Below are 24,412 nucleotides of genomic sequence, written 5' to 3'. Positions count from 1 at the left end.
TCTCCACAGAGTCATTCATCTCTCTGCTTAGAACAGCTCCGCGGCTCCGGCTGCATGCGGACTGCTCTCATTTAAATGCCGTCTTTTATTTACAGCTACGTATTGTGTTCACAGTATGAGCTTCACATAGCATAGTTTATAATCAACCTCTCAGATCAAATGGCGCGGGTCCCCCCTTCTGATAAGCATGCAGACAGTATCTGTGTCTAATATATCTCAATCCCTAGACTTCCTCAAGGGACCTTTTCAAAGCTATTCAACTCGTCCTATTTGCTTTGATTGGGCCCCGTCGCATTGAAGACTGGCTAAATAGTCACCTGCTGGTTTCAAGTGGTGCGCTGTGCATCTGTGCGTGTAATTCATCAAAAGACATGTTGGAGTGTTGAAGATGCAGCATCCGGCCAGAGAGCCGAGACTCCACTCCAGAGATTTTCCTTTCAGAAAAATAATCACTTACTGTACGAGAGATGGAGCCACTCATGGCTCGATCAGCAAAACAAACGTGGATGGCATGGCATAGATGTAGAGCAATAGGATGCACAGATTCATTTTGTTCTTGGATTGGCTTGTCGCCATAGCTTTTATGTAGGTTCCTAATGTACACAACCAATAGGTTTGTGGTTTTAGCAGGTTTTGTGCAACTGAAATGATCGGACATAAGAATAATTATTAGTGTGTAGATCTGTGCAAAAATATTGTCCAATATTAGAACTACATGAGGTACGCTTGATTTACCTCACCAGACACTTGTAGAACCTCAAAACAATAATAATAATAATAATAATAATAATAATAATAATAATAATAATAATAATAATAATAATAACAATAATGATAATAGTCGGCATTATAATCATCATAATCATAATCATAATTCAATGGATTTCTATAGCACTCTTCTAGGTACTCAAAGATGCTTTGAAGATGCAGTAAAATCATTTAATAGGTACATCTGCATTTTTCTTTTTATAAAATAAAGACAATAAAAGTAGGTAAAAACTAAAGGAGGCATGGGGTGGAGGGAAGGGAGATGGAAGGGTTAGCTGGTTGAAGAGGTGGGTTTTAACGGCCTGTTTGAAGGATGGTAGTGGCGGATGTAGATGGGGAGGGCGTTTCAGAGGGAGGGTGCAGCAGCTGAGAAGGGCCTGTCACCCCAGGTGCCTATGGTCCTGGGGGCGTCTTGAGTCAACGAGCAATGACCTAAGGCAAGGAGTAGGGGCATGGCGGGGGAGGAGGTAGGGAGGGCAGGTTGTTTAGGGCTTTGGTGAGTCGAATTTTGAAGCTGATCCTGTATTCAACGGTACTAGGAGCCAGTGACGGTTGTGAAAGACAGGGGTAATGTAATCTCGGCGACGGGCTGAGGTGAACAGGCGGGCAGCGGAGTTCTGGACGTATTGAAGTTCATTGAGGGTTTTGCTGGCTAGAGGATGCTATTGGAGGAAGGAACGAGAGGGCGGGGTCAGGCATGATTCAAAGGTTTCGGACCGGGGTGGAGGGGTTGACGTTGGAGCCATCGATGTTGAGTGACAGGGTCTGGGCGGAACGGCTGAGGGAGTTTGGGCTGATGATGAGGATTTTAGATTTATTGCAGTTGAGTTGGAGGAGGATATACAGGATGACAGGACTTGCAAGATAATATAGATGAAACACTTTTCATGCCCCCCCCCCCCCCCTTCTGCCATATCTGTCCTGATTGTAATTCTACTTTGTGCTGTTGATTTCAGGTTGGAGCTTCAGCATGGGCTCAGCCTATCAGTTCCACAGTTGGAGGGTGTTTGTGGTAGTGTGCGCTCTGCCCTGTGTCAGTGCTGTGGTGGCCCTCACCTTCATGCCTGAAAGTCCCAGGTTCTACCTCGAGGTAAACTGACTTTTCCTCAATATTTCCAGCTCATGCACCATACATGTAGATGCAATATATTCAATCCCTCCTAAATCTGCTGCATTAGTTGGAAGGAATGCACATCAGACAAGTTGGGGAGCGCTTGGTCATTTCCCAACAGATGTCTAGCAAACACACACACAACATAAACAGCCAACAACCTCAGAGGCCTTGATGTCACTGTAATCCATGCTCCTGGTCTCATGTGTTTGCAAAGTTGAAGGCCATAGATTGGTGACAGTAGGCTGTAGAATAATTACTAGACTTTGAAGTAAAATGAGTCATCCATCGTTGTCGTGGCGGCCGTCATCTTAGTCCATCTTGGATGAATCAAAGCAGTGCTATGTGTGAACATGTGAGAAGAAGACTGCGATGCTGGTGGTGATCCCGTGAATTAATCTATCTCTCTCCCCCACACCGGCCCTCCTGTCAGGTGGGGAAGCACGACGAGGCCTGGATGATCCTCAAACAGATCCACGACACCAACATGCGAGCGCGTGGGCAACCGGAGAAAGTCTTCACCGTGAGTACTCGTTTCTCCCGTGCGCCGCCTTGGCCGGGTTCCCGCACGCTTAAGGAAGCAAAGAGGCTTATGTTCTGCCATCGCTGGGACAGGTTTGAAAGCTCTCGCCGGGATCCTATCTGGATTCTGAAGGTTCTCAAAGCCGTTTTGTGTCATTCAGACTTATCTGCTGCCTGAGGTGCACTTTGGGAAAGCCGCTTAGTCAATACATGTTACTTGAATTGATCACATATTATTACACACTGTCCACATGTACCTTTTTTGATGTTGCTTATTTAACAATTCTGCTGATCATGTGTAATTGTGTCTTCATGCTTATGGGCAACTGGGGATGCGCATGTAGAAAAAGCAAATACAGTCAAAAGCCATGGTAAAAGTGCTCTGCAGTAATTGGCATTCTATTTGCCATGCTTAATTCCCCAGGTAAACAGGATCAAGATCCCAAAGCAGCTGGATGAGCTGGTAGAAATGGAGTCAGAGTCTCGCAACCCAGTCTCCAAGTTTTTCTTCAGGATCAAGGCTGAAATACACGGGGTGAATATTTCATATCTTTCTATTTTTTATCGCTAGTTTTCTCGCCTGCTGTTCATCTGTCATTTGGTGGCCCCAATTTCTTTCTTTTTGGCTGCATATAAGCTATCATTTTGTCTCTTGTCTCTCTATAGATCTATCTGAACCTCGTGAAGTGTTTCAACTACCCTATGCGAGAGAACATGATTCGGCTAGCCATAGTGTGGTTCACACTGTCATTTGGGTGAGCTTTTTTTATTTTATTTGATTTGTTCTCTTGTGATGCCCTCAGCGCTCTCCAGTTCTCCACTTTAAGGTATAGAAATGAGACAAGTCTCATTTCTTTGGTCAGGACATATAGCACTAGGCAGCCAGGCTTGCGGGCAGCCACATTGCGTTTCTGTCATTTTGATCTCTCTGCTGTGCAGAAGTCGCATGGTCTCTGAATCAATCATGGTCTCTGGATCAATACCGGCCTATTGGTGTGTCAGTGGGAGCTGAGATGGGTATAAAAGCAGCCAGAGAGTAAAACAACAACAACAACAACACCACCAACAACAACTACAACAATAACAACAACAACAACAACAACCACATCCACAACAACAACAACAACCTGAAAACACTTTTTAAGATGTTTCCTGGTCAACTATTGTTGTCTGCGTGTGCATTTGTCAGTGTATCTGTCTTCTTTTTTGTCTGACCTCGCTCTAAAATCAAACAATATTAAGCTGATCAGTTGGCAATACAAATACCCAGACCCTAACTCTTTAGATCCTGACATTCCTGCATCTTGCTGGCTACAGGTACTACGGCCTGTCAGTCTGGTTCCCTGATGTCATCAAACACCTCCAGGCAGATGAGTACGCCTCGAAGGTGCAGACCCACCACGATGAACGCATCGAGGACTTCACCTTTAACTTCACCCTGGAAAACCAGATCCACACCAACGGCCTCTTCATCAATGACAGGTCAGATATATACAAGTCCTTACCATTAAGCACAAACATATTTATCATGAGAACACAGTTATCAGATAGCATATTTGTTGGCAGATACTGCACTTTAGTTCAACTGACGATAAACTATGATGACTGTGGAGAAAAAACAAGAACGTTATGTCATTGTGCCTCTTCAGATTCATCAATATGAAGTTGAAGTCAGTCACTTTTGTCGACTCTACGTTTCGTAACTGCGTCTTTGACGATGTGACATCGGTGGGCTCCTTCTTCCGTAACTGTACTTTCATTAGAGCCTTCTTCTACAACACAGGTGAGATGATTAGTACTATTCCTCTGACAAGAAAAAGGCACGTGTTTGGTATGACATAATTTGTATCTTGGTAAAAAATAAATCTTCAAATTGTATTGTATTGTATTGTATGTTTTGGGTAGACATCGATGACGCCAAGTTGATCGATGGGACAGAGGTGATCAACAGTACCTTCACCCACAACAAGACAGGCTGCCAGATGACGTTCGATGATGACTACAGTGCCTACTGGGTCTACTTCATCAACTTCCTGGGCACCCTGGCTGTTCTGCCTGGCAACATTGTCTCCGCCCTTCTCATGGACAAGATCGGACGCCTGTCCATGCTGGGTAAGACGGAGCGGGAGGGGTTAAGGGGCGTGTGTGAGCGTGTGTGTGTGCGTGCGTGTGTGTGTGCGTGTGCATGTGTGTGTGTGTGTGTGTGTGTGTGTGTGTGTGTGTGTGTGGAGGTTGGGCTACAGTAATTTATTTTAACATTGACTGTAGGATGTTGAGATGTATGTATGGGGATGGACATACATCAGCATTCATCATCACAGAGTATGAGAGGGCTATTTTGATTAGGCCCTAGCTGCCATTTTGTTGAACATTAGTCAAAGGAATGTCATGTGCACTATTATCTATCACTACTATCCCTCTCTCCTTCACTCTCACATGCACTAACTCTCTCTTGCTCCCTCACTCTTTCTGTGTGTGTGTGTGTGTGTGTGTGTGTGTGTGTGTGTGTGTGTGTGTGCATGTGTGCGCGCTCGTGTGTGTGTGTGTGTGTGTGTGCGCACGCACGCGCATTAGGTGGATCCATGGTATTGTCAGGCATCAGCTGTTTCTTCTTGTGGTTCGGCACCAGCGAGTCCATGATGATCTTCATGCTGTGCCTTTACAACGGCCTGAGCATCTCAGCCTGGAACTCCCTGGATGTGGTCACGACTGAGTCCTTCCCTACAGACAGGAGGTGAGTGGAGCAACACATGAGTATACTAGATGACAGATGAGTATATACAGTATATACTATACGATACTATATACTATACGATATATATATACTATATACTATACTATATATATATACTATATACTATACTATATATATATAGTATATACTATACTATATATATATATACTATACGATATATATATATATATATATATATATATATATATATATATGTATGACTTTCTTTCCAAAGCCTTTGCCTTTCCGTCAAGGCAAAGGTTGGCTACTTTAAATAATTAACAATATAAGCTAGTTTTGATTTGTTTAACACTTTCCTTGGTCACACATTCATTTGTGTTATTTCCTCGTTTTGAAAATGTGACATTATGCCTCCTCACATTCCCGCGGCCTCTTTCTCTCTGCAGAGGGACAGGGTTTGGGTTCTGCAACGCCCTGTGCAAGCTGGCTGCGGTGCTGGGGAACCTGATTTTCGGTTCTCTTGTTGGCATCACCAAGGCCATCCCCATCCTCATGGCCTCGTCCGTGCTGGTGGGCGGAGGCCTGGTGGCCCTGCGGTTGCCTGACACCAGGGCTAATGTCCTCATGTAACAGCGGCGCGGCACTCCTCGGCTGGGATAACGCCCGGATAAAACCTGGGCGACACCGACATGAAGCCCAGGGAGCGTTGAGCAAGGAGTGTGCAAAGGGCTTGGTTCATACGTATCTAACACGATTTCTCCAATTTGGCTTACGCACCTCCGTGGTCTTAAGGCAAACTTTGATAGCAAACCCACACTTTCACTACAATGCTGTGCATTCTTTTAACACTAAATGACTTCTAGTACAAAGCAGAAACATTTGATTCCTCATAAGTCAAGAGCAGCCTCCGTCATTTTGTGAATGTATTATCAGGGGATTTCACAACAAATCTGCAAACACGTATTCCAAGGTTGCAGATTTGGGAGGTTGCAGAGGTTTTGGTATTGAGCGGGTTGGTTGAGTTTAGTAGTTACAGTTGCAGCTCTGTATGGGCGGGGTCACACGGTGGTTACGGGTCGGCTCAATGGTGTTAATATTGATACAGTCTTATTAAGACAAGCCAGATGGGAAGGAAGGTGAAAAACAAACCGTAATGAGCACAGCCAAGCTGGTGTGTGACATCGGAGGGAATAGATGATCAGACAGAGCGGACACATGACACAGCTGTATGACAGCTGGCTGCCCACTGGACCCAGATAGTACACAGGACGCACTGTAGACAGTCTACAGACAGTCCACATACACAAACACCAAAACAGCCCCGCATTTATTATATCTATACCCAGACCCGCATCTTAGAATAGACTGACATAATACCGGTACACACTCCCACACTCTGTCACTCTGTTTCTTTCTCTGATCTGCACATCAGACACCACATGCACAGAGAGGAAGTGGATGCACTCAGTCTAACAATGTGCACAATGTTGCATTTTCTTCAGCATGACTTTTGCTCAGGCTTCTTCAACCTGCTGTACAGAAGATACTGTCATGTACGTAGGACACCAAGCCCTTTGCATTAACGAGCCAACCAAGAATAAAAAAGGCCATATTGAACAACTGTATTTTGTCTGTACGACTAATTGTATGGTATGCCAAATCTGAGGACGTTAACTTTGTTTTCTCCTGCTTTATTATGGAAATTGGAATCATAAATTATTCATTTTTGTCCAAATGTTATTCCAGCTCCCCTCCACTGTGTTGTATTATTGTACAAAGGCTCTCTGATGATGAGGGCTCATTCTGATTTAGCTTTGTGTTGGATCTCGCTTGTGGCAGTGACTTTGATAATGACATGTCATGCTGCTTCTTTTTCAAACTACTGAATGGCCTTTTTGAAAATGTGCCTCTCCTTAACTGGAGCATCCTCCCCACAGCCAAGTGGCGTCCAAAAGTTACAAGGAGTGGACAAGAACTGAATAGGAAGTATAGAGAAAATGATCCTTGTGTGTTTATTATATTAGGTGGTGAACTAATTTACCTTCTCCTTCTTACCTAACCTTCTGTTGGATATCTATATTGTGAAAAATGATTTTGTTCTATTTCTGAGAAAAGCCTTATCCCATCCTGAGATAGATCCTTATACTATAAATCACATGCAAACATTATCAATACATTAATGTCAGTGGCACACTTTAAAAAGATCCAGCCTCACAAAAGAACATCAGTGAGTCATATGGTTGATGGGAAATTGAAGACCTTAGCCAAGTCAGTTTGAAACTTTTTTTTTACAGTAAATTCAAGGATTTGTCCAAGATAACAATGGATCATAAATTATGACCAAATTGTAATGTATTTGCATTACAACAAGTAAAGTAAATACAAGATAAATAAAAAATAAATTATGTAAAAGACACCCAGTTCTTTAGGAAGGATAACTTGCACCTCTGATTAAAAAAAAATGCTTTGTTGGCTTAGTATCTAAAAACATCTGGGCAAGTGTCTCACCTTTATGGATTCAACTACAAATTAGATTTGCATATAGTTTTCACATAGCCTGTGAAACAAATATAAAATTGGATGACAGTTTTGAGCTCTGTCATTTGTCACTATGGGCGTTTTGCCTAAAAGATGTCATAACCTCACCCTTTGTAAACACAACTTTATTTATACTTAGTCATTATCACACCACATCAGAATCTCAGTGTACACCATTAATGTCAGAATGCCTCTCACCATACATGGCTTAGAAAGTACAACACAAAATTCATTATTTTTCTTTCAATCTACAAATCTCATTTATTTTGTGCCAGTAGTTTGTATTTTCTGTGGCTAATGGTCTGTGGCCTCCTGCTTTCCTCTGTGTTTGTGGTATCTGTGATTGCAGCGTAGAGGTAGTTTTGCCCTTGTACTGCAGATGGCTTTCTCAAGGCTATTCAATGGAGAAAAAAAAGACACAGGCTTCCAAGTGGTTCCTTAATGTTTCCTTAAACCTCACCTTTTGTAAAAAATCACTTGGAAACATTCGATCAAGCGTGCTGCTAATGTGTGACAGATGTTTTTTTCGACAATATATCATTTTACTATTTTTGAAATGAAAGTACGGCATACAGAGTCAAGAGTAAATGTAGTATATAAAAAAAGCATTGGCATTATTAGTGTCAAACCAAAGCTACTGACTCCTGTTGCTGCCTCAGAGCTACGCTGTCAGCAGGGTGCAAGAGAAAAACATGACGATTGCATCTGTGTGGTTGTCTGGGTGTTACAACCTTGCGTCTTAATTAGTGGCAGAACTACTACCTGTTGTATTTTATTGGGGAGAAATTATATATGACCTTTTCAGTTTGAGGTATTTGGGGTATTGCTTATACAGTATACTGTATTTGTGTGTGCAAGTGAGTGATTGAGTGAGTGTGCGTGCACACGTGTGTGTGCGTGTGTGTGTGTGTGTGCGGGCCTGTGTTTGCATTCACGTTTGTACATATTGTACATATCAAAGCTGATATTGTGCACCTCGATCGACTCGTGTCTCCTGCGTTGTCCGAGCGATAAGTCCATCCACTGTGTCTCTGTTGTACATCTCTGTATGTCCTTGGCTTCAGGCCCCGTGTGTACATCTGCTACTGTGTGTGTGCACAAACTTGCATGTGTGTAGGAAAACGTGTTATTTTGTGCTCAACTTATGTTGTGTTCTTATTGTAAATTCTTCCGGCAGAAAATGATGGCAATATTCAGATTTTTGTTGAGGAAAAATATGTGAATGTATCACTTGTAAGGTTTTGTTCATCCGTTTTATGGAGGTAAACAAATGTCTGTGGAGAATAAAGTTATGTATATTATTGTGAAGGGCATGCCAGTCATAGGATGACTGCGTATGTTCAAAGGTCCATAAGTGTGAAATATGTGAAGAAATATTTGCCAAATGATGGACGCCCTGTGAATAATGTTACGATTTGGAAAGGCAGGGATTGCAGACTGTGCTGCTTTTGAACATGTAAAAAAATAAAAATGTATGTTCTCTAGCAAATGATGTAGTGCATTTATTATTTTATTAAATAAACAAGTGCAAATTTGCTATAATGGCAGGCATCATGTGTGTTACTGATGACATCACTGATGACGTCATCAGGCTGCCTGCCAAAAATATTGCCACTGATGACGTCCTCCGGGTTGTGAGTCAATCAGTCAGCTTCAGACAGAACCAGATTTAGGCCGGCAGCCAGCTGCTGATTGTGATGTCAACAATTATGTCATCAGTGAATTATGTCATCAGTGATGTCACTCTTTGTCCTCAGGGTTGTGAGTGAGTCAGCCTTCATTCATTGGATACTTGCTTAGGGTCAGTCAGGCACCTACCGACCTTCAGACAGCCAGATTTAGGCTGGCAGCCAGCTGGCAAAAATCAGATTGTATAATTCATGTCTAGATTATTCATAGAAATGTTGTGCGCTAGGGTGGATACTCTGGAGACGATGCGCCATCGGCACACTTTTTTGGGTATCACTGATGACATCACTTCCCTCACAATTCGTGACTGACACCACCACAAACACAACCAATTTTAACTAAAGATGTCTATGGAAACAAGACTAGGCAAAACCTAGTATATGCCAGGCAGCATGTGTGTGACATCACTGACATCATCACCAATGACAACCGAACAATTGTGATGTCCTGTGGACAATTTGTCCTAGGGTTGTGAGTCAGTCAGTCAGTCAGTCAGTCAACTTCAGACAGAGCCAGATGTAGGCTGGCAGCCAACTGCGTGGCAAAAATAATGGCAGATTAAATCTCTTGGTGCATTTGCCTAATTCGAAAGTGGGTGTGATTTTGGCTCTCTATATTAGTAGCCTATTGACCTGGCCACCATTCATAAAACGAACGGGTTAAGCAAGGAATATTTAATATAGTGAAAAGCAACAATGTTGGGCAATTTCCCTAATAGCCTAAGGGCCTAAGGCATCAAATGAAAACACCATCATCAGCACTGTGAAGCAGCAGCGGCTGTAAATAGCTGTTGTACATTTTGTCCACTAGGTCGACATGCCATAACAGAACTCCAGTGGTGCATCTAGTCCCATGAAATATTAGGCCTATACATTTAAAAAAATATATGTTATCATGTTAAGAGTGTGAACTGGCCAAGATGAGCTCTGGTAGTAGACTGCTGGTAGCTGAAGTTACCCCTGAGTAGTTTTACAGGTCTTTGAATGTGTCCCAGGACACATAATGTGATGTGTGATAATATCTGATGTGATGTGTCCTGTTATCGATCAATTTGATATGCTCCATGTAAAGTTACTGAGCTTTATAAGTTATAACCATACAAAGTATGCAAACACAGCTGGGTTGTTTCATCACTCTCTGCCTCAAAATAATGCTGCCACCTAGTGGCCGATTTCAAAACTCAATAGTAATGGGGGGGGGGGGGATTTAATATATTAATTGCCTCAGCATCAAACTTTTGACATTGATTATTTTATATAGTATTCATGTTTATGTACAGTAAGGTGAGAAATGAGGAATAGCCTAGGCCAGTGGTTCTCAAAGAGGGTTCCAGGGGGTCCCCAGCAAAAAGGGTAATAATTTATTTTCATTAGAATTCCAACTATAAGTAACACAATGACAGAATGTATGACTATTTTGGCCATGGTTTTCATACACTTTTTGTAATAAAACATCTAAGTGTGGGCCTGTCTTGCAGGAGCCTGGTGTTGGGGTTCGTTAGGCTGATTGAGTGCACCTGGCCCCGGTCCAATCTTTGGGCGAGCATTCATTAGTTCTCCCTCCTCACCGATGCACCTTTTGTTCTGTTCATTTATTGTAGTTTGTGTTGTCTGGTTATTTTCCCTTAGTTTTAGTTACTGTAATAAATTATTGTTTTAACTCGTACTTTGGTGTCATGACTTGCCTCATATGTTACGACTTGAAAGCTAAAATGTTATCAGAAGGGGGACCCTTGGACAAAATCTTGTCAAATGGGGGTCCGTGGTCTAATTTGTGTCAGTTTAGGGGTCCTTGAGGTGAAAAGGTTTGAGAATCACTGGCCTAGGCTACTATAAAATACATGCAAGATGCAAGACATTTAATTTAAGCGTAAAGATGTAGCCTATAGGTCGCTACACTTTGGATGGGATTCACAGCAGGCAATTGGTGACGCATCTCAAAATCGTCTCTGGAAAAGATGCGAGAATACAGCTACATGTCACATGATCGGGACCATGGGTCACCCCCAGGTCACGCCATAGATATATGGGGTCACCCAAGTTGAAAGTTCAATGTCCGCTGCTGGGGTATGCTGCGTTCAAGTCAAGTCGTCCACTTGATGGTCCAACACAACCATTGTATTTGTAGATGTATGACATTGATTAATTATATATATTTGATATATTTGCAGATGTCAGAAGGGCATAGTAGAGTATTTCCAATTTCTAAAATATTTTTCAAACACCCCCCATATTTGTATAGCCTACACATTCATAACTACATGTGAAGTGTATTTTTTATAGCCAACCCAGCAAAGAAAGGGGTAAAAATGTCACGTACCCCCCCCCCCGCCTCTCTCTGTCTCTCAAATTCAAATTATCTTTATTGGCATGACAAGTTACAAGCTCGTATTGCCAAAGCAGTACAGAAAGTTGGTACAAATAATCTAACAATATACAAATATAACACTATACAAATAAAATCATTATGTACAATACAAGTATAATAAAAACAGTAAATTGCAATAACATTCAGCTATAGAGTAACATGGGGCTGTGTCTCAAACATTTTCAGGGCTTGTCTCTCTTACAATAATAGTTAATATATGTTGCAGCTACTGTAATACTGCACACTGGCTTTTCTCACCACATATATAGGGCAGTTTCTGGGGATCTGGGAGGTGAATGAATCCAGGACATATGTCATTAATCTTTTTAAAGGAAACCTCTCTCAGATCTTTATATCTGTCACAGGAAGTGAGATTCTGTCCGAACTTCTCTTTCTTGACAGAGTGAACACAGCTTGGTCTCCCTGGGTAGCCAGTTATTCAAGCCTAGATTATGTATAATGTGTTGTATGTTCAATTTCTATATTTCCTAATGTGAATTTATTTTTCAGAGAATTTGGTCTTTTTCACAGTGAATGCTCTCTCTCACTCTCTCTCTCTCTCTCTCTCTCTCTCTCTCATTAATTCTGCACTACAGATACAATAGACCCTTTTCACGGGGGGCATTTTGTGTCGAAAAGGCAGAATAAACACAGGTGCAAGCAAAACACTAATGGGGGTTTCCAAATTCCAATCAAGGAAGTTGGAAACCCTCATTAGTGTTTTGATTGCACCTGTGTTTACCCTGCCTTTTTGACACAAAATGGCCCCCATGAGAAGGGTCTATTGGTCCATTGCTAAATCTCGTGGTCCTGGTTGGGTTTAGGCCTACCATTTGTAATGATGTATCTTCAAGTTCGAAGCTAGTGTCTGGCATCTTTCCTGTAGCCCCTGAATGCAGCATAAAAATCACCTTTTCGGCCACCAGGTGGAGCAAGGTGCTACATTATATTTTGCCTTGTCAATCACCTCAATTGAGAGTGTAGCCGCTGCTGCAAAGTAGTAAGTAGACAGACAGAGCACTTTCGGTCAGGAGTCACGCCAAAGTGGACGCCATGGGGATTATTTGCCGCAAGTGACAGTTGGCACTTTCATGAAACTTTCGAAGATTGCCTGACACCCTCTCTCTCTCTCTCTCTCTCTCGGTTTTCCCCCTCAGCATTCAGCGCCAACACCATTCATTTGATTCACATCAATATCCTGAGGCGCGGCACATTGGCTTTCTGCTGTAGCTGTGTCGGTGGTGGTGGCTACTAACGTTATTTCGGGTTCAATCGAGTGCAGCAGAAGTGGAGGAAACGAGGCAGGATGTACCATGAAGAAACCGCAACTTTACAAAAACCACGTTATGGAAGTAAGTTGGGCTTTCTTGTAACGGTTTATAACTGACCTAATTCTGTGTCTTTATTTGTCATGAAATAATCAGCACCAGCGCAGCACGCATCCGAATCTACCTGCTGTTCAGAGACCAGAGGAATTTGTGATGAGGAACAGGTGGTTCACCAGCTCACCTGGCTCCACTGGAACAGCTCAGGGTGCCTTCAGGTGTAGTTGGAGCAATCACTGACCATTTTGGCATTTAGAGACATTTGCTCAGTCAGAGGTTGTTTTGGTAGGTTTTATGTATGGGAGCCCCAGTTTTGATTTTACATTGAAGACTGGGATTGGTCAAGAGATGCTGGAACTCATGGCTGCTGTCTTCTACCCTCTGCCCACACTTGGTATTCCTGTAACTAGTGCTCCTTCTCAAAGTGCCCACAAATCAACACACTACACAGTGATATTTAGGTTTGTTTAATGGTGGTAGCCAACACAAACAGCCTGTCTACACAGAAGGCCTTTTCTCATAGGTTAACTATTAACTTTTTCAATTACTTTTGTTGCGAAATCTACACCTGACTTCAGGAGTAGGCTACAGTATCTCAAGAATGTAACTGGGCTAACCAACTGAAGTCAACATAAGCCTCAGTACATCTCAGGTTAAAAAGTATGAAAACTGCTGTAAGCCAAAGTTGACTTCAGTCTGCTATCTGACGCACACCTGAGAGCAAAGTACAACTTTAAAGAGATAAGACCAATCAATTGTGTCATCAATACAGTATTGTCTTTTGCCTCTGACTTGGCAGATTGAATTTCATTACTCAACACTGTCTTGGTCTGTTCTTTCAACTTGCCGCAGGTGATGTTGTTGTCATAGATGGCTGTTTGCTGGCTCAACATTGAAGAGGTGTGTGTCTGCGCACCTAGCCCTAAAAAGTGCACAAAGTGTTCTGAGCCAAGAATATGTTTCTTTAATTTGTTGGGTAAGTCCACTTGTGAGAAACAGCCAGGCTAAAACTGTCCCAAGTATGGCTCCCTCCTGTTCCCTCCTGCTCTTTCAATTTTAATTGCTGTTGAGGGAGAAAAGCGATGTCATTCCCCACAGTTGCTTAAATAAATGCCAGACCAACCTTAGTTTATGGATTTGCCTGTGAAATGGAGTAACCTAAAATCCTGGTCTCTCTTGATTTGTAGTTCCCTTTAGGCCCCAGAAGGGTCGGTAGAACAAACCTTCAGCCAAACAAAAGCATGAGTCATAATCACAGAGCTCATAACTCGGGTCCAGGGATCCTGTGACAGATGAGTGCAGCAAAACCTTCCTGCAGATTAAATATAACCCTCCCTGCAAGAGTGCAGACGGGCCCGTCCAGGAAGTGTGTGAGTCACTGTGCGGTGTAACGGCAGTGCTGGGGATCCTGTGCCTCTCAGTGGTGTGTTTATACACACACACACACACACACACACACACACACACGCACACACACACACACACACTCGCGTCCTCACCGACAACACAGCTGGGCCAGCGGCCTTCAGTGCTATGGACGACGCATACTGTGGTCATGAGGCCAGGGATTTCACCCCAGTGGCGCTGCTTCCTTTGATGTGCTATGTCACGTGACTGTTTCTCTCTTCTTATGTGCGTGATACTGTAACTGCACACCCACCATTTATTGAGGCCTAGTGGTCTAATGTCTATGCAGGTGGTTGATGAGGAGACAGACTGTAGGAGAGCAGTTGTTGGCTTTGAAAGATTCAGCCAGGCTCTCCATGGAGGCTGGAGTGCAGCACCGAGTAAAGGAGGACACGCATTGGGCTTTGATAAATTGGGGTACGGTGAACCACTGCCTCGACCCCGAGTGCTACTCATTTATGGAGGGTATGCGATTTTAAATGAATGTGGATGTGGTCAATAGGGGGCGCTCTGATTGAATCATGAGGCTAGCCTGGAAGGCTACAGATTTAGATAGGATTGGTTAGGCTAGGCTAGGCTAACCAATCAACAGGTTTAACTAGTCAAACTTGGCATGGCTAGAGGTGATAATAATAGCCCATGGACTAAATAATTATTTACTCTGTGTGTGTGTGTGTGGGGGGGGGGGGGGGCACCTCATTGTAAGTTTTCTGGCCTTTACTTACTGTGCCTTGTAGAGAAAGGACAGATAAAACCATGTGTTTAGTCTAGTCTTTACTCAAGCCTAGTGCATGCATGGTGCTTGGCCCAATGGGAGAGAAAGAGAGTGGGCCTCCGGGCCTTGGATTGACCCTTCTTCACTCAGTCAGAAATAAAGGGATTAGATTGCATCAGAGGGGGTGAGGAGGAGCAGAGGTCTGATCTCATTAAGCTGCAGGTAAGGGTCAACTCCCAGCAGAAAGCAGTTGTCAGTTGGTACCCCACTAAAGGCCATGCCCACTTCATCTCCCTCATACACGGGTTCGCTGAAGCATGGGGTTTAGTACAGTCTCCCAGTGCTACCGAGGCTTCTAAAAAATAAGCTATAAGAAACAGCCATTTCGTCTTTAGCGTTTGGTGTTAATTGTGCAATCTTTCAAATTTGCACCGGAGTTTGATAAGTGTGATAAGAAGACGTACTTTTCCAAATCCAGATGCATGCAGAGCTGCCATGCTGTAATCATGACTACGGTAATAAGACTGTGCAACACATGAGTGCCTTTTATTGTGTTACTGTAGGAAAAGACTCAGGTCTCCTCACATTTCTAATGCAGAAACTTCTGTTTGTTCTTGCAGCCATTCAGGATGATGAGAGGCTGTCAGCAGAGGAGATGGACGAGAGGAGACGACAGAATATCGCCTACGAGTATCTGTGTCACCTGGAGGAAGCCAAACGGTAGGACTGGAGGAGAGGAGGGAGAGAAATACAATGAAGATGAGAAAAACATAATGAAGACCAAACGGAGTAACTTCCCTTTGTATAGGGCCATATGAAATCCATTAGATCTTTCCCCAAATAAAAAATAAAAATAAAAATAAAAATCCGTTTTTTCAAATTCAGGTTAGAATCATTTATCCCCCCCCCCCCAGATGTGATGGGATAAGTAGGCAAGCAAGCTAACATTATTCATTTAGCTTACGAGACCTAAATTTACCAGCCAAAATATTTGAGGCTATACTTCAAGTAATGTCACACACCATGAAAACCAGCTGTCACTTTCCTTCAGTATTTAATTTCTCAAGAAATGTACGCTTGAGCTGACAGATACGCGTCATATAATTAGGGAAATCCTGACACAGCCGACTTCCAGTCAAAGACAAAGTAGAATTGAGAACAAAAATGGAATAACTGGGAGAAATTGAGAAGCCACATTTCATCGCAGGTCTGGGTCATCATGCCCTATTCATGCACTCACTCTCTTCTCAGACAATGCATGGATGCAACTGTTGGCCCTGTGAAACGGCATCAATACGCTTTGCCAAAGAGAAAGATGAGACATTCACTTGCAGTTTAATGAGGAGAGAGTGTGAGACGGGGGAAAGAGGGCCATGTTTAAAGAGCAGATAGCGGTAGTGAAACTAAGAGATGGAGGGAGAATGTAACAGATAAGGGAGGGAAGCCCAGAGTGGCAGTGATGGAGTAAGATGGAGCCATCGTGACAGGTGAAAGCATGCAGGTGAGACCAGCGTGTGTGTGTGTGACGATGACACAGGGCTGTAAGCATGCAGGAGATGCTGGTGTGACGATGAACACATGGGAGTCGCTGACATGCTGGATAGAGCAGCCACGGTTAGCTTGAGAGCTCTTTGCGATGCGCTCTCAAGCTAACGTCTACCCCAGAAACACATTTTATATTGGATTTTAATCAAATATCAACAAAAGATAATCAGATAAAATGCCAAATGTACATTACATTATGTCATTTAGCAGACGCTTTTATCCAATCCACTTACAATATCACATTTTGTCAACAGTACAGAAATCAACTATGCAACACAGTCAATGGCAGCTAATACCTTTGATGGAATAGAGTAACACTTGTAGAAAGTAGTAGAAGGAATAAGTATTATTATTATTATTATTATTATTATTATTATTATTATTATTATTATTATTATTATTATTATTATTATTATTATTATTATTATTATTATTATTATTATTATTATTTTCAGAAGAGGGAGAAAGATGTTAGTTCAAGAAGGGCCCAGGAATAGCCTGACAAGGTGTGTTTTTAGTCTTAGTTTTAAGATGGGCAGAGATTAGGTTATTCTGACTGAAGGGGGGAGCTTGTTCCACCATTGTGGTGCCAGGGACGAGAAGAGTTGCGATCGGGATGAGCGACTTTTGAGCCCACGTAGCGGTGGAGGAGCGGAGGGAGCGGGGCGAACCTGACCATAGGTTGCAGATACGGAGGAGCTGCCTGGTGCACTGCCCTGTAGGCCATTACCAGTGTCTTGAATTTGATGCGTGCAGAGAGGGGAAGCCAGTGAAGGTCACATGAGAGAATTTAGGTTGGTTGAACACCAGACGGGCTGCAGCGTTCTGAATGAGCAGTAGCGGTGGGATGGCTGAGGCAGGTAGCCCAGCCAGCCAGAAGAACATTGCAGTAGTCCAGGTGGGAGATGAAAAGTGCCTGGACCAGGACTTGTGTCGCTTCCCTCGTGAGAAACGGACGGGTGTTGTACAGTGAGAACCTACAGGAGTGGGCAGTCGCTGCGATGCAGGCCCAGCTGGACAGCTGGTTGTCAAGGATTTTTTTTTTTTTTTTTTTTTTTTTATACATACAGGGGTGGCCCTTGAGAGTGAGCTCTCATTTGCAAGAGCGCCCTGTTGTAGCAAAACATTTATAAAAAGTTTACAAAATTACAGACGGACAAGATAAAGACAAACGATAAAAACAGATGATAAAAACACAAAGTGAAACACGAGCACTCCCCGTGCAAGGTACCCTCTAGGTCGGAGCACTCTAAACGAACCTAGAGAGATGAAAGGGTCACCCAGAGGTTCTTGACTGTTTGAGAGGGTAACACAGTAGTGTTGTCAATGGAGAGGTCAGTGAGAGGGCAGTCTTTCCCTGGGAGGAAGAGTAGCTCTCTCTTACCAAGATTGAGCTTGAGGTGGTGGGCAGACATCCAGACACCGATGTCTTTGACGCATGCAGCGATTTGTGCCTCGATTTGTGTGCCTGGGGGGGGGGAGGAGAGGTAGAGCCGAGTGTCATCGGCATAGCAGTGATAAGAGAAGCCATGAGATGAGATCACATGGCCAAGTCAAGAGATCTGATCTAGAGAAGGAATAGCAAGGGGCCCAGGACTGAGCCCTGGGGGACACCGGTGCTAAGAGTGCAGGATCTGGATCAAATGTATAGGGTTTGTTTTGTTTTGTTTGTTTCCCCACGATAATCCCTGGTTATATTTTATCTTGTTCTTCTCACTGACTAATCCCGAACCACTTCCTATCTTCTACATCCAACTGAACAGGAAGTCTGATCTTGCCTAATTCCCCCCCCCCCCTCCGCCCAAAACACACAGATTTTTGATTTTTGATCAGCCCCACCCAGCCCCGCAGTTCCTTAATTCCTCCTGTCAGGCCTGAAGCTTGAATGTCGGGCCAGTGGCCTCTGGTGATGTCAGAGAGCCTTTACCATTTCTCCACAGATTATTGTTTGACAGCTGAATCTGGACTTTGACTCTGTAAAGACTGTTTGAATAGCCCCGTTCTACAAGGATAGCTAGCCTGCACTAAGCACAGATGTACAGTACATGGATGTAGTCATCCATCAATTATTAGGCTATGCGTAGATTTTGGCACACTTTTTTTTGTTTACTGGCTAAACTGAGCAGCTGTTGAGGTAACGCATGCTTTGGCAACTGCATGGTTAACCTCTAGTGTGACCACTATTTCACTCTCACTCTTAACGCACACGCACACGCACACACAATCACTCTCTCTCACTCTCACTCTCTAACTTCCTGTTATTCCATCTCAGTGCTTCTGACTTCCCTTCACTCCTCTTTCTATTGTGGAATGAAGCCTCTATTCTGGGACAGCTGTCAAACAGGATTAGGATTAGGACAGACTGCTAATAAAGCTGTTAAAATACAGAGCGTGGGATTACGTCCTGCTCTCACTAACCCTGCTCTCTGGGGTCAGGACTCAGGAGTCAGTGGAACAACGACAACTAAAGCAGAAGCACATTTGGACTCTGTCAGTACACCTGGGAAAACGTGTTTAAGGAGAGCTAGATCATCCTTTGCTCTCACTTGATTACACATCCTTATGTGAGCATTTTGTGGTGGCTGTTTTGTGTCATTTGAATAGGCTGCATTCAAGTTTGATGAGGGATGCAAAATGGTGCAGGTGAAACTCATATTTTCATAATGACATAAAACATAATGGGCTACAGGCCGCCTACCACATGTTATGTAGTTCAAAGTCCCCCTGGATGTTTTAATTTAACTTCTTGCCAAGTAGCTCTTACTCTTTGCTGTAAGTTTTGTTGATGTTCGCTGAAATACGCACCCTCCCACAATACATACACACACACATATACATATATATATATATATATATATATATATATATATATATATATATATATATATATATATACACACACTCTGGAGGGAGACTTTGTCCCTGCAACACAGGAGTAGGTACAGTTGCGGTTTACATCTTGATGGCTTGCAGCCAAAGAGGTGTATTTTTGGCGATTTTGGGTCAATTGAAAGGTCAGTGAGATTTTTCAGTGCCAAAAGCACACAACTGAAATCATGACCCATACTGTAAGTTTAAATTAAACAAAAACTGAAAGCCCTAACAGTAAGTAGGGTTTTGTTTGCTGCCAAAAGAATGTAACTGCACTCATGCCCGTTTGACACCAAGCAAAACCCCACTTTTGACACTGAACAACCATTGTGGGTAGATGATTCTTACAGCACTTAGGTCAACTCAAAATGCATGCTGACATAAGTAATGTTAGCATGGCAGCATGATCACATCAAGTTTAGTATCCTATTCCAATAATAGATGAATGTAAATGTTAATATTCCCATGAAATACTTTGGCCTATAATCAAAATGTTTTAAATGTTACTTAAGAGTGTGAACTGGTCCAGATGAGCTCTGATAGTAAGACTGCTGGTAGTTGAAGTTATCCTTTTACAGGTTTTTACAGGTCTATGAATCTACATTTTTGTATTTGTCGCCCAGGGACACATACAAAATACTAGCAACAAAAAAAGTTGTTTGTAGTCAAAAGTATATATATATTTTTTATGTCTATAGAAGTTTAATAGAAAGGTGTATTGACGTTTTTTAACAAAATAATTATCCATTTGATTTGTTCCATGTAGCCTACAATCCTAAAGGCCTTGGTGAAAGTTGCTGAGCAGATATTCTTTCTGATCTTGTTTTATATTTCATTGTTGATTGAAGTATAATTGCTAGATTCCTTTAAAATGTAATGTGTTTTACAATTGTTCACTTACTACATATGCCCATTCTGCACTAGAAATCCCGCGGCTCGCTAGATTGGCCGCTACCTGGCCTCGCCCGCCCTGAAGCTCGGCTGCTGTGTGGCCTCACCTGCTCTATTGGCATGTGCAGCGCACAATTTCTCAACTTCGCATCACTGATGATGTCAGTGAGTGATCAGTAGTGAGAGAAAAGTAGTCCGCACATTGACTGATGATGTCATAGACACTGTGACATCATCAGTGACATCACAGTTGCTCGAGTGACCATCACTGATGAGCTAGAGTGCTCGAGTGGCATCCCTGATGATGTCATAGACATTGCGACATCATCAGTGACATCATTACTGACCAAAATCATCACAAATCTCACAATGTGGGACCAAAAACGTGTTACAAATCTCACAATGTGGGACCAAAATCGCAGACAGACAGAGCCCACTTACTCAATTTTATGATGATGGCTGTATTGGGACAATACAGACACATTTCACTCTTTTGAAAAGTTAACAAATATAATTCAACTTAAACTGTAGCAGCATTGTTTTATAGTACTAGTATGCGGTAACGGCAGCTGATCCAGGTTTGATCAAAACTTGTTTTGACTCGCCTGTAAAATCTACTCTAAACGCACTTAGACCCCTTTGGCTTCAAGCCCTTGTTGATTATTTTGGAAGGTTGTTTTTCTTTCTTTTCTGAACGTCTGTTCTTTCCTGTGATTCGCCCGGAGGTATTCTGGAGCATAGCACAGGTTATTCTTCAGTCAGGGCTATTATTCTTAATGATCTTAAGACACCCTATATACTTCAACACACACTTGATTCAACACACACACACACACACACACACACACACACACACACACACACACACACACACACACACACACACACACACACACACAAACTCATGACCAGCATGACTCAGTTACATGACCCACGCTCCTAAATGAGGCTCTCTATAGACAGAGATAGCTCAAAGATAAGGAGTTTAGTCGACTAATAATGTCTTGGTGTGGGACAGCCTCTAGTCCCAGAGTCCAGAGAGCCATGTTTTGTTTTGCCTGGTAGGTTGCAGAGCGGACAATGACAGGAAGGCCTGCTTTGGGAGTTTGTAAACAAGAGGAGCAGTGGTCTGTCCTGCTTTCAGGAGACACGTTCTCACCACATTGTTTTAACTGCAGGAAGTAAAGCTTCAGAGGACAGCTGTGTGTGTTACCCATCCGGGATGTCCTGTCTTATTATTTGGCTTTCTGTCCTTCTGCAGCCACGCCTCCCCAACAGATTCTGATGAGCCGTTGATAAATTAGCTGTTCTTTTTTCACGTCCATCTCATCCCCTCCAATTACTGTAAAGTACTGTAAACCATGTCTACCCATGGAAAGTCTACTGCACCACTTTCCACACCGTTTGCAGAATTTAAACAATTCCACGGGCCGTGAGTGTGCGTACCGTTACATATCTCTCACACCATGCATACTGTACGCCGTTTTCTGAGTCCGACTAGTAATTTTGCACCTAAATTTGCACATAAAAACAGAGTTTTATACATTTTGCCCCTGGTTTCTTGTTGTCTCCAGAGTCAACAATGTCTATCATAGTCCCCCACGTGGCTTGCTGTTAGCTAGCATCTCCACGCTAGTCACCCGTAGCTCAGATAGTAGCCACGCCCACTGCCACCAGCTCCACCACTCTTTTCGGCTGCGTGTGTCTCAGTATCCACACAGATAATCCCAGCTGCCCTCAGTAAACAGCCGCGTCATGTGCGTTCATCATTCTCCGCTGTCTCACCAGCCAGCCGGCTGCCTTCGGCAAACATGGCATGCTAAATCTTTCCCAGGCGCGTCCACTTCCTGCTACACCAGCTCTCTCCCAGGCAGTGTTCCAGATGCTATGGCAAAGCGCTAACCCTTCCCCCCCGGATGTGAAATGTCAGTCTAACCCTACAGCTCCACCTACACCTAGATCTCTATCATCCTAGATCTGCAAGCATTTATCATTATACAGCAAAACCCGTATACATACTGAAAATAAAGGGGGAAAGATGATATTCTACATATTAAGGAAGTCCTGTCAGGCTGACTTCATGACTATAATCTCCTGCCTCAAGACGTATCCTAACAGTCACCAATATTGGGAACTGCATGAGCATGTGCACAATGCTATTTTGAGAAAGCTGGAAGTGTATATTTCAGAAGTATTTCCACTAAAGAAAGACATGGGGAACACATTTGATTAGTGTACCACTTAATTCAGTTCAACCAGAAGGCCCCAGACTCACCAAATCCACCAGAAGGCCTCAAATCAACCAGAAGGCCTGGGGACTCACCAAACCCTTGATGGAGAGGCACTCAAACTGACCCTGCACTTTGGAGTGGAGCCAGCACAAACACATTTCTGCTGTGGGGATAAATTGCATGACAGAAAAATGAGGAAGTAGCGTAGCCAAAATTGTCAACAATAAGAAAATAACTGAGCACTTGTACATGATAGTTATGATGGCTATACTATAGTGTAAGAAAATAAAGTAGTTGTGTTTATTAAACAAAACACATGCGGTCTACAGCATCAGCTCATAATTTGTTGTGTGGTGCGGTTGCTTTATTCATTAAGGTGCCTACACACTCCGTTGGGTTAGTGTTGACAGGGCAGGTGTGTTGGCGTTTGTCCTTTTTAAAGCGCTGACACATGTTTGGACAGGCTGGCTCCTCTGGGCACCCACATGTCCTTAATTAGCCTAAACAAGGTGTCTGTGTGCATGGATGTGAGTAGTTGTATAGGATACTTACCCCACCAGGCAGTGCGAGAAACGCCAAAATCGAGGGGCGGAGTTTAGGGCACCTACGTCATCAAATGGGCGTGGCTTCTTTTTTTTTGTGAAAAGTCATTTTTTCACTACTTCCTCAAAGGGCACCTCTATTTTTAAACCATTATGTGAAAAAAACCTTTATTCCACTTCTTCCGCAAAGGGCACTTCTGTTTTTAAATCCCTTTCATGTCGAAAGTCCATTTTTCAGTACTTCTGCAAAGTGCACTTCTCCATTTTTTTTTGCCTTGTGTTTTAAAATCACCTTTCTTGGGAAAGTGTTTTTTCAGTACTTCCGCAAAGGCCACTTCTCCATTTTTTGCCTTGTGCTTAAAGCCATTTTGAGCAAAAATGCTTTATTTCAGTAGTTCTCCAAAGGGCACTTCTCCATTTCCTCATATCAGTTAGACCATCTTGTGGGTGTTGCAATGTTGTGCGCATCACACAGACAGCCTGACAGCGTGTATAAAGCCACCGTGTCAGCCAGAACAAAGTTTTGATCTCGGCCAAAATGCATTTTGGCCCATTTTAGGAACTACTAAACTAATATTTTGTTAACAGCGGAGACCATTTTCACTGTCTCAATCAATCTCTGACTCACCCCACCCCCCAGGCTTCCAATGCCAGCCCATCCCACCCCATCCCCCACGTTTTATTTGTCTATTACCACGGCCGGCCTGTCTAAAGCTTGGCAAAGCTGTCTGCACAAACACTTCCGTTTTAAATAAACTTGTTTGTTTTTTGACCGTCAGGTGGGGGCGTTCCCGACAGCACGTAACGCCCCTTGAAAGCTACGAATAGCGGCGAGATCAGGGGGCGTTCCCGGCAACACGTAACGCCCCTTTGAAAGCTATGAATAGCTGCTTGCTCACGTATTTCTCTGACTCACCCATAGAGGCCCCACAGTTTTTTCCTCCCATACCCGCTTATATGTATGTACAATACAATGTACAATGTATCCATCATTCAAATATTCCATAATTGCATGTTGTACATGCAAATATTCCATAATTGCATGTTGTGCAGGCTATCTTAGCTAGTATAGCCTACTAATGTATTGCTGTTAGGCATAGCAATTCTGTCAAATATTCTGTAGATTCCCTACGTGCAACACACACACACACACACACACACACACACACACACACACCCACCCACTCACACACAC

The 24,412-nt window shown here is 43.1% G+C and overlaps 2 protein-coding genes across 2 annotated transcripts in view; both read left to right on the top strand.

The window, feature by feature from the left end:
* The window catches only part of sv2ca (synaptic vesicle glycoprotein 2Ca), a gene marked incomplete at both ends in the record, with an annotated part of 29,955 nt that extends 24,229 nt beyond the window's left edge, over positions 1-5,726 (top strand). The window contains 9 exons of the mRNA XM_083644081.1: positions 1,725-1,858; positions 2,313-2,402; positions 2,826-2,936; positions 3,068-3,156; positions 3,719-3,883; positions 4,051-4,184; positions 4,307-4,513; positions 4,976-5,135; positions 5,543-5,726. Coding sequence (XP_083500207.1) covers positions 1,725-1,858; positions 2,313-2,402; positions 2,826-2,936; positions 3,068-3,156; positions 3,719-3,883; positions 4,051-4,184; positions 4,307-4,513; positions 4,976-5,135; positions 5,543-5,726 — 1,274 coding nt within the window. The remainder of the gene's footprint in view (positions 1-1,724; positions 1,859-2,312; positions 2,403-2,825; positions 2,937-3,067; positions 3,157-3,718; positions 3,884-4,050; positions 4,185-4,306; positions 4,514-4,975; positions 5,136-5,542) is intronic.
* A 7,037-nt stretch (positions 5,727-12,763) lies between these two features.
* iqgap2 (IQ motif containing GTPase activating protein 2) overlaps positions 12,764-24,412 on the top strand; it is a 65,578-nt gene continuing 53,929 nt past the window's right edge. The window contains exons 1-2 of the mRNA XM_083644259.1: positions 12,764-13,042; positions 15,758-15,857. Coding sequence (XP_083500385.1) covers positions 12,997-13,042; positions 15,758-15,857 — 146 coding nt within the window. The 5' untranslated portion in view covers positions 12,764-12,996. The remainder of the gene's footprint in view (positions 13,043-15,757; positions 15,858-24,412) is intronic.

This window comes from Poromitra crassiceps (assembly GCF_964638095.1).
Source record: "Poromitra crassiceps genome assembly, chromosome: 10".
Lineage (NCBI taxonomy): Eukaryota > Metazoa > Chordata > Actinopteri > Beryciformes > Melamphaidae > Poromitra > Poromitra crassiceps.
Note: the sequence above shows the minus strand (reverse complement) of the source record. Positions and strands in the feature narration are given on the sequence as shown.